Genomic DNA, 18813 nt, shown 5'->3' with positions numbered 1-18813 from the left:
AAAGTTTCTGCAACACAAGCCAATAAAACACTGATTTAGATCTTCACAATGTTTTTGTTATAGATCACACTTTAAAGACACACTGTGCAAAATTTACACCTTAAAATAATGTTTTATGAAAAGGTTTTGGCAGCATACTGTCATCTATTATGATCATTTCTGGAAGTACCAACTGCATGTTGCTTCACGGCAGTATCACGTAGACCACATAGACATTTGTTTTATGGCCACCAGCCTGGCCTCTTCAGGTGCAGGAGCCAGGATCACCCAGCCCCGGTGATCAGCCCGACACCGCCTCTCCTCCTGCTCTCTTCCAGGCTGCTGAGGAGCACAGCTGAGCTGAATCCCTCTGACAACCCACACCTGGGATAAAAAGGCTGTGCCTTCAGCAGTCTGGGAGGCAGCAGTGCAGGGGTTCTGCTGTGCTCCAGGCCTCACGCTTTGTTTTGAACCCCTTTTGTGTATTTTAGAAGATTTATGTGGTCGTTTTTAAGGTTAACTTCGTAGTTTACCGACTCTGGGATTTTAGAACACTGTGTTTTTGTAGTACGTCGGTTTTTATTATCAACGTTGAGATTTAAAAAAACTCCTTCTAGTCTGGTAAAACTTTTAACAAAGTTTTAACCAGGGGTTTTTATGTTGATAATTAGTCCTTTAAATGTTAACCCTTTAGTCTTGGTTTTCGTTTGGCATTATTTTAATAATGCTTACCATCTGTTTGCACTTGTTTTTAGAACCTTTTATAACAATTAAACCCATTTTAAACCCACTATCATCTTTCTTATGTTACCCCCTCCTTCACATTTTAACACCTCCTGTCGGGGACGTAACATTTATCTGTGGTTGACCTGCAGTTTGGAGACTTGAGCAACGGCAGATCCACCAAAGAAAGCTAGAAAACACTTAGAGGAATCTAGGAAAAGAAACTGCGAACAAGCTAGAGCAAGAGCAAAGACCAGAGTTAATAATGGGCTGGCTATTTCTCGCTGGAGAGATCTTCTTGAAAGAACGGCATGTACTACGGACTCTGACCTAGCCGTGCTGCTAATGGATAGGTAAGTAATAAATGATTTCACCGGGATTATTGTGTTTGGTCGGGCATAAAGTTGTCCTGTTAAAACTTTATTCTAAGCTGCTTAATGTGTTTGTTTGTGCATGCGAGTTGGAAAACAGCCAGTAAACATGCCTCTTATGCCCAGCAGAGATATTTGATTTTACGACAGTGACGTTACGCAGCAAGCCTTGAGAGGGCGACAGAGAGCACATATCCGTTCAGGAATGCGTCTTTAACCTGGAGCACAAATGTTCTGAAAATGAAGATGAACGAGTTATGATTAACTGGAGTTTTTGTGAATACATGATGTAGGCAGAGGGTTGGAAATGTTTATTTGCACATCGTAGCAAACTAATCACAGCAGGAGCCTCATCAAGCTCAAAGGTCTAATGGAGCTTATTAAGTCTGGGTTTGACCCACTTACCCTCTGAATAAGAAGATGAGAGAAACTACCTTCATATTCATAAAGTATAAATTAGCATCCTTAACATTTTTATTCTCTCTGTCATCCCTTTACCTATAAACTAGAACACATGGTCTTTCAGCCCTTTGAAGATCTGAATAAATAACAAGGGCTGCAAATGTAAGGTTTATTATATCGTTATTATTGTTTATTATGAAATATTTCAATCTGGATTTGTAACAACACTGAGAAGTGCACGCATAGATATGCAAGAGGTTTACTGGTTTCCATGAATAACACCAAATTATTTCTTTAATTGTTTTAAAGAGCAGCCAGGATGCTAAAGGAGATGAGGAAAGATGTAAACGTTAGGGATGAAAACCGAAAGAAATTATGTCAACAATTAGAACCATAGCATTAGAAGGACTGTAAAACTGACCGTTTAAGCGTCAGAGTCGCATTACTGCATTGAACAAGCCACAGCTGCAAGTATAATCCCTGATGAAGGTATTACTTTACACCAGAAGATAGTGGAGCTGTGTAATGTCAATCTGAGCAACACCTTTGGGTGTTTCTATTGAAAGTTTTGGAGATTATTGAGTTTAAAAACTGCTCCTCATTCGGAGACTCCTGACTGAGGAGAGGAGACGAGCAGAGCAGAGAGGAGAGACTTACAATGCTGCCAGGTCTGTTCACTGTTGACAAAGCTCTTTGTCTGGTAACGGCTGACTCTGATTCTGATTCTGAAGAGGAATATTCACCCCCTAATCAAGATATTCACATCCAGTGAGAAAGAAAGTGACGCTGCAGCAGCAGAGTGCGTGTGCTTCATGAGAGTAAACACGCTTCACACACGATCCAAAGCTTATTTCATCGTGTTCAGGACATGGTGGGTGTAGAAAGCATGGTAAACACATCTAATAGTTACAGACGTAGCGGGAATGTAAAAAAAAGAAAAAGCGCCAGGCAGACACGGTGGGTGTGAAACTGGAAGTAAAAAGTGCATCAGATATTTGATATGAATATTCCAGCCTTTGTAATAAAACAGCATTACTAAAAAGTGAAAAATGTTACTTTAGAAATCAGTACGAATGTCTGACTTTTATAAAGCAAAGAGTAAGTTGTCACATGATGGATGAAACAGGGAAAACGGGGTTCACCTGATGGCCTGTTTCAGCCGTGGTGTTTTGGTGATTCTGGTGTTTCCCTTGGTGCACGGACATTTTCAGTGGCTGAATTTTCAGTGCATCCCTGGTAAACATCACGGTCCTAACTGGACACTGGAGCTGAATTAACATGTAGAGGACGTGTGTAGGCAGCCTGGCTGAAAATGAGCCTTAAAGGTGTGCAAAACACCAATCAATTCTTTTTAGACCTTGTTGTTTGTCTTTGCTTTGAGTACGGACGACGTGTGCATCTTACGCCCTTTTCAGATTGACAGTCTGGAATATGTGTGGACAATTCGGTCCGGTTTTTCAGACACACCACTTTTGTACCTGAACTTGTCCTTTCGGCTGCCTTCACACAGCAGGGAAAAGTTCCAGATGTCTGAGGGGGAGGGGGTGGGAAGGCTGTACCCAGATATTGCGTAAACATGGTGCGGCGGGCGTACATGCGTCATTTACCTTAACAAAGCCATTCAGTCAAACATGGCCGACGAAGAGTTATAATTCCTCTCACTGATCGGACTTATGTTAAGCATAATTCTGCGCACACGAAGACGCATAAGAGACCTGGATGATGAAGCTCAATGGTTAAAGGAATCACGGAAGCGGTGTGAAGCGCTCCGTCGCGCGTCTAGGCGACGGTACCGTAGGAGTTGAGCTGCCATGGTTCGCCGCATGCTACAGGAGCGAGCTATCTAGGTGCGCACAGCGTCCCCCGGTCCCCTCCTCCTCCTCCTCCCTGTCCGGATCTCGACCTCACCAGTCGGTCTGAAGCAGCCACCCTGTCCGTGACAAGTCCGGTCCTGTTACTAGGGGCGTCGTCCGGTTTAATTACGGAAAAGGTTATCCGGATGTTTGTATTCAGACACAAAGGTCTTACGAACAGAGTCCCGAAAATTTCTGTTTTTCATGGCCTGTCTGAAGGGGGCTCTAGAGAGTTTGAAGAGCCCCTTAGTGCCTCTCAGAAACCAACACAAGAGATGATATACAATCACTGACACCAGCTGTAACTTGATAGCTCAGATTAACCAATGGAGTTAATGAAGTATTTGTTTTCTGGTGTTTCACAGTACTTGTGAGTGTTTAATGCTGTAAAGCAGTCAGACTGATCTCAGTTCAGAGAACCAGAAAGTCTCATGAAGCTAAGCGTTAAATCAGCGCTAGGCACATTTAAATGTGACTTTCTGCCAAGTGATACAACTCAGGCTCAAACTTTCTCAGACATCTGAGAGGGAGCTGCAGGCTGCAACTCTAACCCAGCAAGATAACGGTCCCACATCTGTAAATGACACATCTTCTGCTGCATGCAATACTTTAAAAGAGATTAATCAGCTGGAAGATGAAAACACAGTGGAGTCTGTAAACTTAAAGGATCTCACCTGTGTAGTCCTCGGAGCACTCACAGGTGAAGCCGCCCTCCCTGCTGCGACACACACCGTTGGCGCCACACGGTTTGGAGTAACAGAGGTCGATCTCCGTCTCGCAGTAGTCTCCAGTGAAGCCGGTGGGGCAGCGGCAGCGCAGCCCAGCGATGGGGTGGATGGGTCGGAACAGGATGGTATCAGACGACACAAACGGCGCTAGGCTGTCAAACTTCAGCACGGACACACACTTCATGTAGTTCTCACACGGCTCCCGCAGGCAGATGTTGTCATCAAAGGGAAGAACTTCCTGTGAGGAGATCTGCGTCAGGAGGCTGCGGTTCAAGTACAGCCTTTCCTGGAGTTCCTCTGAGCAGAAAAACTCCCCGGTTCGAAGCCCTCTGTCACTCCCAAGACCTTTATGTTGACCCTCTCCAAACACAGGCACAGCCACAGATAAGCTGACGTTAAGGATGCGAGCGCTGACGTCTGTGTCATCCTGGATGTTGAAGACGACCACATCTTCGGGAGAAGCGGACAGGACCCGGGCCACTCCGTCCATGAACTGGGTCAGCAGCAGAGACAGGAAGTGCTCCTGAGAGGTGTTAGCCAGACGTAAGGTGATGCTGTTGGACAGCATCTCATCTGTGATGATGGTGACTTGGAGAAGACACTGAGCTGACACAGAGTGGATCCCATCTGGCAAAAAAGAACAAGCAACATCAAGACGTTTATGGGTAAAGCCCACAGACCAAAGACTTCATGTTGAAAACAAAACAAAACCCAGACTTTTCTCCTTGCAGTTCATTTTTCTATCCACACTATGACTTTGTATTGACTTCCATTCATTTTGGTAACTGCATTCATGCCTAACCCTAACCATAACCAGTGTATTCCTAAAGTGAACTGTAACAAAAACTCAATTCACATCTTACCTCTAAACCTCACCCCTAAGCCTAAAGTAGGTGGTCCACCGTATTAGGACCGGGTTTTGGCCCTAATAAGACCCATCAGCCTTCAGAAGATTGGTGAAAATGCCAGTTTATAGGATAGTTAAACAAGTACACACACACACACACACACACACACAACCTTTCGACACAGTCTAGGGAAAAGATCAGTGTAAACAACGCAACTGTATAACTGTAAAATCTCACCATTATTTAATATTTCATAGCACCGACAGACTGTAGCTGTGATCTAAACGATGTCCCTATCAGATCTAAAATACATCAACTGGTCCTCATGTGGGTGTTTCCAGCAGAAGGAAAAGGACTCTGGCTCTCTTGTGTGTTTTCAACAGTTCAGAACTCCAGCAAATATTAATAAATTCAAACAAGAACAAAACTCTGGAGAGGTTATTGAAGTTTTACAGAGATTTTAAGAATAAAAAAAAAATACAGCATCAAACCAATGTCTAATCGACCCCTGATGCACCACCAACTAGATCTCTTCTTTTGGGAGCATCTGAAGTTTTTGAATGCCAGCAAGTGACTCGTGCTCAGTAAAATTGGATTTAGACATTTCTAGCATTTTTTTTTTCAATCAGGACATTTTCCTTTTTAACTGTATTAATTGCTGTGTTCTCTAGTATTAATGAATGCCTTGTGCGTCGTTCTCAGTGGGGAAAAAAAGCACTGTTGCTCCTGACTCAGGAAGTAGAAATTAGAGGAGAGGCGGGCAGAAAACGTTTGGATCTGGAGTGTGTGCAACGCAACTCTACCATTTCCTCGTTTGCTCTGCAATGTTGATGTTTTCTCTTAAATAGCACAAGCCTAAAGGACTTCTGCCATGTTGTGGAGTTGCTAATGCTAATGCTTCTACTAGCTGAGATGTGCTCTGCTCTCTCCTGGCTGCATTTATTCAATGTAAACATTAAAGCTTAAACCTACCAAAGAGCAGCTGCACCAGTAGTCCTGATGAGTTAACAGCTGCTGAAACAGAATAACGGCACATTGAGGAGAACAACAATAACAAGCTTTGTCTCCTTTTTTTTTGGCTGAAACAAGTGGTTTTTGTCAGGTTTTGTGCCAGAACAGATAGCGGAAGGGTGCCAAAAGAAAACCAGTCTTTCAGTACAGTCCAACTTTGTAATCAGAAATTTCACGGCTGTGTTCACAGCTCATCATTTCCTTCTTTGTCCGGAAGCTGAGACGCTGCTTCATTATATATGCTTTAGGTTTCCCAGCTTAGCGAATCCCTTATTTCTGCCCCCATACCATTGATTCTTTGGCTGTGAATGCAAACATCGAGTGTATTCGTTCCTCTATTGTACAGATGTCTTTTGTTCTATTGTACAGTAGGTAAAATACATGAACTCGCATGTAAGCCCTTTATCCACCAAATCTGATTATGCGTACAAATAACATGCAGGCACATAAAAGTGTTCCAACATAAAATTCTGGGTAAACATGCTACAGCTCAGGTTTACACTGACTGCCCTTCAACTGGAACATTTCAGATAAAAACAACTTCCTTCAGCCAAATTTCTCTGACAGCAGCAATCCTTGCATTGCTCACTGAGGGGTAAAATTATGATGAAGATTGCAATAATGGCCCTGAATCAGAGAGCGAGACCAGGATGTTGCTAACAAGCCCAAACCCCCACAGTAAGGGGTAAGCCTGTTCCTAAACGTGCAATTAACCTGGATCAGTTGACTTTCTGCCCGGCGACAAAGAGAGTCACAGAATACAGAGACAAACCTGGAGTTATTAAACAGTCTGGTTTAAATATAGCTATGGGTGCAAATTTTACTGACTCATAATTATCTTTTTAAGTAATTGTTATCATCCCATTTGTGTAGCATATATATATATATATATATATATATATATATATATATATATATATATATAGGGCTGCTCGATTATGGCAAAAATAATAATCACGATTATGGTGACTGAAATTGAGATCACGATTATTTAGGACGATTTTTCAATTTATGTTGATTTTATTTGTTTTTATTCAGTCATAAAATTGCTCAGGGGACAATCAGGACCAAAATAAGAAACAAGATGATCACTAAAATAACTCCTGGTTCCCAGTATAAAAAGACCAATATACTTATAGCTCATAGTTTATGACCCAAGGGCTATAGACCTTGGTTTAACTCATTTAAGTCTAACCAGTACAGACCCAAATACCAATATCTTGCAAATACTGACAGCAAGAATTATACAGTGGCATTTATAACAAATAAATGCAAATAAATTGATGTTCACAAAATGTTGCATAACATTTATTGAGTCGTGTCAAGGTGCTGTAGCACCGTGTCCTCAGAGAGATTAGTTATCAGCGTGAGGAACTTATTTCTACCTTATTTATAAACTATTTATTTACAGGCCCATCAGTTAATGTAATAATTGTCCCGACCACAGCTGCACCCCCCACCCCCCCACCCCGGTCTCACAGCAATCAGGGGCAAGCTGCACGTGTGTTTAGCACGCCGCACGCGCACATTTAGCTGTTTTTAGCTGCTCAGGAGACCGCAGGTGCGGTGTGTGTGTCACTCACTCTGGTTAATCCAACAAGGAGCCGGCTCCGAGAGCTGTCTTTAGCGACCGACACATCACTGCATCATTCCCTTTCCTAATGTTGTGAAGAACGGTCCGGAGCGCAGGTGGAGTGTTTAGCTAACCTGCAGGAAATGTCGACGACAGTTATCCAGAAAGTAGCTTTTGGGTTACCAGAGATGTTTCTCAGGTGTTCGCTAGGTACTTTTAGGATTAAAAAGTCAAGAAGGGGGTCTGAAAAGCTGCTAGAAATAGCGTCAAAGTCGCTAAGTTGGCAACACTGTGGAGGAGCGCTTCATTTGCAACTTAGGGCAGCACAAGCGGGAGGAGCAAATAATCGGCTTGTTATGTTTTTTATAATCGTTCAAAACTCAGATCGTAATCGTGATTAAAATTCGATTAATTGAGCAGCCCTATATATATATATATATATATATATATATATATATATATATATATATATATATATATATATATATATATGTATGTATAGCTGCCATAGTGGCTGGCCACCATCTTGGATGGTTCCCATTCACCCCCAGTGCATTTATTTCTACTGAGGAAGGTGTTTAAGGAACAAATAAAACCACTTATTATGCTTTTCCCACACCATCAGACATGTGGTATGGGCATTAAAGCAAAAACATAGATACAATAAAATCAAATACATTAAAAATATTCAAATATAAAATCCCAACAGGTAAACTAGAGAAGTCAATTGTAGTCCCACATAATCTATTTTCACCAGTGCGCCAGTTATTGCAACCGTAGGCTGTACCACCTCGCTGGCGGGGAAGGAGCCGGAGCTTGTGGCAGAGGTTGAGCGGTACCGGCTAGATATAGTCGGACTCACCTCGACACATTGCATTGGCTCTGGAACCCGAGACCTGGAGAGGGGTTGGACACTCTACTTTGCTGGAGTTGCTCCGGGTGAGAGGCGGAGGGCTGGGGTTGGCTTTTTGTTAGCCCCGAGACTCTCTGCCTGTGTGTTGGGGTTTACCCCGGGGGACAAGAGGGTAGCTTCCTTGCGCCTTCGGGTCGGGGAACGGGTCCTGACTGTTGTTTGTGCTTATGGGCCAAATATCAGTTCAGAGTACCCACCCTTTTTGGAGTCCCTGGGACGAGTGCTAGATAGTGCTCCATCAGGGGACTCCATTGTCCTGCTGGGGGACTTCAATGCTCACGTGGGCAATGACAGCTTGACCTGGAGGGGTGTGATTGGGAGGAACGGCCCACCTAATCTGAACTCGAGCGGTGTTTTGTTATTGGACTTCTGTGCAAGCCGCAGTTTGGCCATAACGAACACCATGTTCGAACATAAGGATGCCCACCGGTACACTTGGTACCAGGGCAGCCTAGGTCACAGGTCGATGATAGATTTTGTAGTCGTATCATCTGACCTGCGGCCGTATGTTTTGGACACCCGAGTGAAGAGAGGGGCGGAGCTGTCAACTGATCACCACCTGGTGGTGAGTTGGATCAGATGGCAAGGGAACATGCCGCGTAGACCTGGCAGACCCAAACGCATAGTGAGGGTCTGCTGGGAACGCCTGGCAGAAGAACCTGTCAAGACGGTCTTCAACTCCCACCTCCGGCAGAGCTTTGACCACGTCCCGAGAGCAGTGGGGGACATTGAGTCCGAGTGGGCCTTGTTCCACTCTGCGATTGTCGAGGCGGCTGTTGCTAGCTGTGGTTGTAAGGTGGCCGGTGCCAGTCGTGGTGGCAACCCCCGTACCCGCTGGTGGACACCAGAGGTTCGGGGAGCCGTAAGGCTGAAGAAGGAGGCCTACAGGGCGTGGCTGGTCTGTGGGTCTCCGGAGGCAGCAGACAGGTACCGGATAGCCAAGCGGGGTGCAGCAGTGGCAGTTGCCGAGGCAAAATCTCGGGCGTGGGAGGAGTTTGGTGAGGCCATGGAGAAAGACTATCGATCGGCTCCAAAGAGGTTCTGGCAAACTGTCCGGCGCCTCAGGAGAGGAAGGCAGCAACTCGCTCACACTGTTTACAGTGGGGATGGGGAGCTGCTGACGTCAACTGAGGCTATAGTCGGACGGTGGAAGGAATACTTTGAGGAGCTCCTCAATCCCACCAATGCGCATTCCGAGGAGGAACCAGAGCTGGGAGGCCTGGGGATGGACTGTCCGATCTCGGGGGCAGAAGTTGCTGAGGTAGTCAAACAACTACACAGCGGCGGAGCCCCGGGGGCGGATGAGGTTCGTCCTGGGTATCTCAAGGCTATGGATGTTGTAGGGCTGTCATGGTTGACACGTCTCTACAACATTGCGTGGTCATCGGGGGCAGTTCCTAGGGAGTGGCAGACCGGGGTGGTGGTCCCCATCTTTAAGAAGGGTGACCTGAGGGTGTGTTCCAACTATAGGGGGATCACACTCCTCAGCCTCCCTGGAAAGGTCTACGCCAAGGTACTGGAGAGGAGGGTCCGATCGATAGTTGAATCTCAGATAGAGGAGGAGCAATGTGGTTTTCGTCCTGGCCGTGGAACTGTGGACCAGCTCTATACCCTTGCAAGGGTGATGGAGGGGGCATGGGAGTTTGCCCAACCAATCCACATGTGCTTTGTGGATTTGGAGAAGGCTTATGACCGTGTCCCCAGGGGCACCCTGTGGGGGACGCTCCAGGAGTATGGGGTGGGTGGCTTTCTGTTAAGGGCCATTCAGTCCCTTTACCAGAGGAGCGTGAGTTTGGTCCGCATAGCCGGTAGTAAGTCGGACCTGTTCCCAGTAAGGGTTGGACTCCGCCAGGGCTGCCCTTTGTCACCGGTTCTGTTCATCACTTTTATGGACAGAATTTCTAGACGCAGCCGTGGTGTGGAGTGTGTCGAGTTTGGTGGCAGGAGAATCTCGTCTCTGCTTTTTGCGGATGATGTGGTCCTCCTAGCTTCATCCAGCTCTGACCTTCAGCTCTTGCTGGGTAGGTTCGCGGCCGAATGTGAAGCGGCTGGGATGAGGATCAGCACCTCCAAATCTGAGACCATGGTTCTCGACCGGAAAAGGGTGGCTTGCCACCTCCGGGTCGGGGGAGAGGTCCTACCTCAAGTGGAGGAGTTTAAGTATCTCGGGGTCTTGTTCACGAGTGAGGGTAGGAGGGATCGGGAGATCGACAGGCGGATTGGTTCGGCGTCTGCAGTGATGCGGACGCTGAGCCGATCTGTCGTGGGGAAGAGGGAGCTGAGCCAGAAAGCCAGGCTCTCGATTTACCGGTCGATCTACGTCCCAATCCTCACCTATGGTCATGAGCTTTGGGTAATGACCGAAAGAACGAGATCGCGGATACAAGCGGCCGAAATGAGTTTCCTCCGTAGGGTGGCCGGGCTCAGCCTTAGAGATAGGGTGAGGAGCTCGGACATTCGGGAGGGACTCGGAGTAGAACCGCTGCTCCTCCGAATCGAAAGGAGCCAGTTGAGGTGGTTTGGGCATCTGGTCAGGATGCCTCCTGGACGCCTCCCCGGGGAGGTGTTTCGGGCATGTCCTGCCGGCAGAAGGCCCCCGGGTCGACCCAGGACACGTTGGAGAGGTTACATCTCCAATCTGGTCCGGGAACGCCTTGGGGTCCTGCCGGAGGAGCTGGTGGACAAGGCCGGGGAGAGGACGGCCTGGAGCTCCCTAATTGGGATGCTGCCCCCGCGACCCGGACCCGGATAAGCGGAGGAAGACGAAGACGAAGACGAAGGCTGTACCAAAAACGGGCATTGTTGCCCACCTCCAGTTGGGTTTGGAGAGTGAGGAACCCATCCAATATGTCCGGCGACGCTGTTACGCCCTCCAGCGCCCAATGGCGTGTCTATGTATTCATGTCTATGTGAAAGACAAATTCCCATTTGTTTACATAGAGGGGGTGGAGCTCAAACATATTCTGCAGGGAACCACTATGAAATGTTCCAGTTTTTCTTGGCTTCAATACACATGCATACATACATATAGGGCTGCTCAATTAATCGAATTTTAATCACGATTACGATCTGAGTTTTGAACGATTATAAAAAACAAAACAAGCCGATTATTTGCTCCTCCCGCTTGCGCTGCCCTGAGTAGCAAATGAAGCGCTCCTCCCACAGTGTTGCCAACTTAGCGACTTTGACGCTATTTCTAGCAGCTTCTCAGACCCCCTTCTTGACTTTTTAACTTAAAAGTACCTAGCGAACACCTCAGAAACATCTCTGGTAACCCTTAGCTACTTTCTGGATAACTGTCGTCGACATTTCCTGCAGGTTAGCTAAACACTCCGCCTGCGCTCCGGACCATTCTTCAGGACATTAGGAAAGGGAATGATGTAGTGATGTGTCAGTCGCTACAGAAACGGCTCTCGGAGCCGGCTTCCTGTTGGATTAACCAGAGTGAGTGACACACACACCGCACCTGCGGACTCCTGAGCCACTAAAAACAGCTAAATGTGCGCGTGCGGCGCGCTAAACACACGTACAGCTTGCTCCTGATTGCTGTGAGACCAGGTTGGGGGGTGGGGGGTGCAGCTGTGTTCGGGACAATTATTGCATTAACTGATGGACTTGTAAATCAATAGTTTATAAATAAGGTAGAAATAAGTTCCTCACGCTGATAAATAATAACTAATCTCTGAGGACACGGTGCTAGTGCACGCTTCTACAGCACCTTGACACGACTAAATAAATGTTATGCAACATTTTATGAACATCAATTTATTTGCGTTTATTTGTTATAAATGCCACTGTATAATTCTTGCTGTCAGTATTTGCAAGATATTGGTATTTGGGTCTGTACTGGTTAGACTTAAATGAGTTAAACCAAGGTCTATAGCCCTTGGGTCATAAACTATGAGCTATAAGTATTTTGGTCTTTTTATACTGGGAATCAGGAGTTCTTTTAGTGATCATCTTCTTTGTTATTTATTTTTGTCCTGATTGTGCCCTGAGCAGTTTTATGACAGAATAAAAACAAATAAAATCAACATAAATTGAAAAATCGTCCTAAATAATCGTGATCTCAATTTCAGTCACAAAAATCGTGATTATTATTTTTGCCATAATCGAGCAGCCCTACATACATATATATATATATATACACATACTTATATATATACATATATATATTTTATGGGGCATAAAAGCATTTAGTCAGCCACCGATTGTGCAAGATCTCCCACTTAAAATGATGACAGAGGTCAGTAATTTTCATCATAGGTACACTTCAACTGTGAGAGACAGAATGTGAAAAAAAATCCATGAATTCACATGGAAGGATTTTTAAAGAATTTATTTGTAAATCAGGGTGGAAAATAAGTATTTGGTCACTTCAAACAAGGAAAATCTCTGGCTCTCACAGACCTGTAACGTCTTCTTTAAGAAGCTTTTCTGTCCTCCACTCGTTACCTGTATTAATGGCACCTGTTTGAACTCATTATCTGTATAAAAGACACCTGTCCACAGCCTCAAACAGTCAGACTCCAAACTCCACTATGGCCAAGACCAAAGAGCTTTCGAAGGACACCAGGAAAAGAATTGTAGACCTGCACCAGACTGGGAAGAGTGAATCTACAATCGGCAAGCAGCTTGGTGTGAAAAAATCAACTGTGGGAGCAATTATCAGAAAATGGAAGACATGCAAGACCACTGATAATCTTCCTCGATCTGGGGCTCCACGCAAGATCTCATCCCGTGGGGTCAAAATGATCATGAGAACGGTGAGCAAGAATCCCAGAACCACACGGGGGGACCTGGTGAATGACCTGCAGAGGGCTGGGACCACAGCAACGAAGGTCACCATCAGTAACACACTACAACGGCAGGGAATCAAATCCTGCAGTGCCAGACGTGTTCCGCTGCTGAAGCCAGTGCATGTCCAGGCCCGTCTGAAGTTTGCCAGAGAGCACATGGATGATACAGCAGAGGATTGGGAGAATGTCATGTGGTCAGATGAAACCAAAGTAGAACTTTTTGGTATAAACTCAACTCGTCGTGTTTGGAGGAAGAAGAATACTGAGTTGCATCCCAAGAACGCCATACCTACTGTGAAGCATGGGGGTGGGAACATCATGCTTTGGGGCTGTTTTTCTGCTAAGGGGACAGGACGACTGATCCGTGTTAAGGACAGAATGAATGGGGCCATGTATCGTGAGATTCTGAGCCAAAACCTCCTTCCATCAGTGAGAGCTTTGAAGATGAAACGTGGCTGGGTCTTCCAACACGACAATGATCCCAAACACACCACCCGGGCAACAAAGGAGTGGCTCCGTAAGAAGCATTTGAAAGTCCTGGAGTGGCCTAGCCAATCTCCAGACCTCAACCCCATAGAAAATCTGTGGAGGGAGTTGAAAGTCTGTGTTGCTTGGCGACAGCCCCAAAACATCACTGCTCTCGAGAAGATCTGCATGGAGGAATGGGCCAAAATACCAGCTACTGTGTGTGCAAACCTGGTAAAGACCTATAGTAATCGTTTGACCTCTGTTATTGCCAACAAAGGTTATGTTACAAAGTATTGAGTTGAATTTTTGTTATTAACCAAATACTTATTTTGCACCCTGATTTACAAATAAATTCTTTAAAAATCCTGCCATGTGAATTCATGGATTTTTTTTCACATTCTGTCTCTCACAGTTGAAGTGTACCTATGATGAAAATTACTGACCTGTCATCATTTTAAGTGGGAGAACTTGCACAATCGGTGGCTGACTAAATACTTTTTTGCCCCACTGTATAAATATATACTCTTCACATCAGGAAGCTGTCACCTTGTTCATTTTAGAAGAACAAAAAGGTTAAATGTAAGGTCATAATGGCAGACTGTAGCCTGTTATCTATTGCCTACTGTAGCCTTGAGAGCAAACTCAGAACGGGTCTGGTCAAATAAAATGTTTTACAAAATCAGGCCTCAGCTTTTCCTTCTAAAATGATGAATGAGAGGCTTTGTTAGTGGCGTCTGGACCATTGGTCTGGACGCACGCCAGAAAGAAGAACCTGTGAGCAGAGATTCACACAAATAGCAGAGTTTACCAGATTCCCCGTTCTGGCAGCGGCTGAGTTTAAACACAGAGTGCCAAGAGAGGGGGGTGGAGGAGAGGTCGTAGAGGAAGTGAGACAGAAGCATGTTCGACACGGCTTTAATCCCTCAGCTTTCAGTCAGGCGATTCCAGCACAGTAATAATATGGGACCTCGGAAGAGGAAGTGGGGGGCTAAAACAAAAAATAAATAAATCAAAACATAGAGACAAGTGAGGGTTGGGCTCTTCTAATTAGCACTTTACTATAAACACCCACATAAAAAACATACACCTGTGCACACAAGGAAGAATGTGTATGAGCTACGGGTGGAAACTAGTGTTTTATACCACAGAGTGAAAGACAGCAAAGATAATTTTAGTAGTTTTTATGTTTGATGAAGAATTTACAAGTGAAAAATAAGACATTTCCCCCACAGTCATATCAAAAACTTTACTGATTAACAAAATAAGTAATTCAATAGTTGATACAATTAAACAGTTTGTATAATTTTTGCTTTTTACAAAATGTTCAGATTTATTTCCACATAATGTTTTCCTTGTAGTTTTGTTTGCTGCTCATGTCTCAGTCTTCCTTTAGAGTTGCTACACTACAGCTCTCTAGCAACTCTTCACCTGCACAAACCATCCATGACAGTCTGATCTTATGATTTATCATCTAATCTTTTCATACCTTACGTTATCTAATCAAATACAGTTTATTCTTGGTATTTAATCCTAGAGGTTGAATTTCCAGCCGTCAGGACATCAGGTTTGAACTTTCATTTGGGTCCATCTGCTGTAGGCTTCACCTAAACTCACTCTGGTTTTAGATCTTTTATGATCGCTTCTTTTCTGAGGAGAATAATGTTCTGGGCTCAGAAGCAACTGTTTGACTTGCTGAGTCCGCCATTTTCCACAGGGCCATCCTCGCTGTGCCGAGCGGACTGCAATGGCGCCCTCTACTGGCTGGTAGATGTGAACAGAAACCCAGTGTCGTGCCCGTCAAAAGAAAATTTTGATTATTATTTTAATTAACTCATTCACTGCCAATGATGACTAAAGTCGTCATTTGCATTTTTTTTACTGTGTGGGCGTCGGAACGAGCCCCCACGCCGAGAGAACAAACATCTCAGCTCTGAAGCCGATCTTCATCCGCATACGTCACACGTCACATGATCAGGAAGCAGAAAATCCATGTGTTAGGAGATTGTTTTGGGCTGTTCCTGTAAAAAAAAAAAGTAAGGTGCGAACCGGTTCAACAACGAATTATGAAAGAACAGATAACGCTCGAAACACGCAGATTCTTCCTGATGTAAGAGGTGAGTCTACTCTTTGTTTTGGTTGTTTGGCGTCGACATCATCCTAGCACGCAACGTTCTGTGACTCTTAAAAAAACAGTAAAAATGGTGAGAAACGCTGGCAGCGAAGGGCTACAGTTTTATTCTTCTGTTGTACATCACCTTGGTGGCATGCTCATGCCTGTAAGGTGCTTTATAAATAAAGGCTGATTGACTGATTGAAGGGCTTTACCGATCAGGAAACGACAGTGAATGAGTTAAAATATAGCTTTTAAATGAAATTCTGTTCCTTCCTTCTGCACACCTCTTTAATGCCCATGGGAGGTATTAAAAAAAAGCTTTTAATTAAACTGTTGCAAATCCAACCTTTAGAACTCATTTACCAAATCTTATCTATTCTAATCTTGTATTTCCTGATTTCACCTAATCTCAGTAGCGGTTTTAGGCACGGGCAGACAGGGCAGTTGCCCGGGGCGGCATTTTTTCATGACACAAAAGGGGCGCACAGGCGCTGATTTAAAAGAAAAAAAGAAATCTGCGCCGCACCGAGGTTTTCTCTTATCGGTTATATGACAGTGTCTGGATTGGAAACAGCGAGTTGGCGCCCCCTGCAGCTGCAGGCACTCCTGCTGACCGAGAACGTTCACGTGCTCCGTGTGTGTGTAAGAAGAGGAAGGGGAGGGGTGTGGCGGGGGAATTCACCTCTGCGTCTTTCCAAATGAAAAGCGCGGTTAGGGGCTGAATCAACTGTATTAACATGGCTAAAGTCAATCTTGATGTTCTTCCATTTAACGCACATTTCATTCATAATATCATAAACACAGGCCTATCGTTCTTTCAGGTGTTTCTGAATTGTGTGAAATGACCAAATAAAAAAAGGAAAAACAAAACGATCGAGGTCAAATTGTTTAGTCCTGACTAAAGGAAACTTATTGAGTCAAGAGCCAAACAGAAGAGATGAACATAAAAAGGCTAAAACCACCAGGTGCCCGATTCAGGAAGAAAAGAGGAGATGATGCATGTTTTCAACCAGGTAACTGGGATTTTAACGGTTAAATTCGGTCAACTAATTGCTAACAGAGCTAATAGGGCTGAAATATTGAAACGAATATTCAAATGGTTCGAAAAAATTCATTGAATCGTTTTTTACTGATTCAAACTAGGATTTGTTAAATGCTCGCTGCAGCCTGTGGCCTGCCTGAACAACAACACATGTTGATCATGTTCACATAATAATAAATAAAACAACTCTACAAGCAGAAGAAAACTCCCCAGTCACCACTAACTATCCTGTTTATTTATTGCAGATGCCTGCACTGATTATTTTTACATGATTTGTTCTGTAAAAATTGGCATTTTTGGTAGTCTACAGTTTTTTATGTTAGTTTAAATTACAATTTCAGAGGCCATTCTAAAATATTATGGATCATGATAAAGATCTATTGGAGATCTACTCCAACTTTTGGACTGCTCTGCCAGTCACCGTGGCTCAAGCTGAGAGGAGCTTTTCAAAACTTGATCAAGTCATACCTGAGGTCACCTATGTTTCAGGGGTGGCTCACTCACCTGGCTCTGATTAGTATCAATCACTCAGTAGGGGAGCAGATTTCATATGATGACATTATTGATGACGTTGCATCAAGGTTAGGTTTTAATTTTAGTTTGTGTTTTCTGTTTTAAGTGCAATGCTGTAGTGATTATCTTTAGTTTGTTATGTGTGAAATATTTTTGCTATTTAGAATATTTATTATATATTATGTTCATATATTCTTAATATTTAGTTATTGTTTGTTTTTGTATATTTGATTCTATATATTTTGATACAGTATATAATGTATATTGCTTTACATTCTGACAACTTCATAGTAATTAATGTAAATATGTGCAACTTAGAAAAATGAATGTTCAATAGTCGTTCTAATAAAACAAGCCTGTTTGTAGAAAACATGCGTGTGTTCGTGCAGGTGGGGTGGTGTGGCGGTGGGTGGGGGTGGGGGTGGGGGGGCGCACAAAGGGTTCCTCGCCCGGGGAGTAATTCCATGTAGAACCGCCACTGCCTAATCTAATGATAAATTATCAAATCTTTTTTTATCTCATCTCTTCTCATTTCATTTCTTTTTCTTGAATAACCAAATTTTATCTGATAACAGAAAAATGCACATAATAATATATTTCTCAAACAAGAAAGGAAAACAAATACAATATATAAAAATACATTTGTAAACCTGGATAGGAAAATGTGTGTACATGTTTAATGTTTCAAAGGAATTCCTAAAATTCATTCATTCGCTCCTTTTCTCATTCAGGTGAAACCTGAAAAATTAGAATATGGTGCAAAAGTTCATTTATGTCTCTAATTCAACTTAAAATGGTTAAACTAATCAATGAGACTGACTCATTATAGACAAAACCAGATATTTCAGCCTTTATTTGTTATAACTGTGATGATTATGGCTTACAGCTTATGAAAACCCCACATTTAAAACCTCAGACAATTAGAATATTGTGAAAAGGTTCAATAATCTCGACTCAAAACGTCACACTCTAATTAATCCAGAACACCTGCAAAGGGTTCTTGAGCCTTTAAATGGTCTCTCAGCCTAAGGTGGATTACTACTGACCTTTTGCACCATATTTTAATTTTTTGAGTTCCACCTGTAGAAGGACCAACACGAATTAAAATCGGCACTAAAAATTCGCTCTCAGGCAGGCTTCTCTCCCTCTTTCTTCTCAAAAATGTCAGCACATTTTCCAGACATCCCATATTGTGGATGGCATGGATGAAAACACTAAACATAGAACACAGGCACCTCTACGTGACAAACTAAGGCTGTTTGTATCGAAACTGCATTGAAATACAATCTATAAGTGAGCATTTAAAAGCCATTTTTACACAAATGAAAAATCATGCCTAAATCACATTAGCACAGAGAGCTGGTCATTATGGTAACTTTACCTTCTGCACAATGTTGCAAAAAGGAGGAAAAAAACTCAATTGTCTGTTCTGTTTGTGTATTTTTAAACTAATCGTTTTAAGGGAACGTCAGCTGAC

At 43.8% G+C, this 18813-nt stretch overlaps 1 protein-coding gene across 5 annotated transcripts in view; it reads right to left on the bottom strand.

The window, feature by feature from the left end:
- The window catches only part of celsr2 (cadherin, EGF LAG seven-pass G-type receptor 2), a 97439-nt gene that overhangs the window by 50989 nt on the left and 27637 nt on the right, over window positions 1-18813 (bottom strand). For all 5 annotated transcript variants that reach the window (XM_015959871.3, XM_015959873.3, XM_015959874.3 and 2 more), the window contains exon 2: window positions 4003-4683. In XM_015959871.3, coding sequence (XP_015815357.3) covers window positions 4003-4683 — 681 coding nt within the window. The remainder of the gene's footprint in view (window positions 1-4002; window positions 4684-18813) is intronic.

This window comes from Nothobranchius furzeri, chromosome 3 (assembly GCF_043380555.1).
Source record: "Nothobranchius furzeri strain GRZ-AD chromosome 3, NfurGRZ-RIMD1, whole genome shotgun sequence".
In the NCBI taxonomy this organism is placed as follows: domain Eukaryota; kingdom Metazoa; phylum Chordata; class Actinopteri; order Cyprinodontiformes; family Nothobranchiidae; genus Nothobranchius; species Nothobranchius furzeri.
Note: the sequence above shows the minus strand (reverse complement) of the source record. Positions and strands in the feature narration are given on the sequence as shown.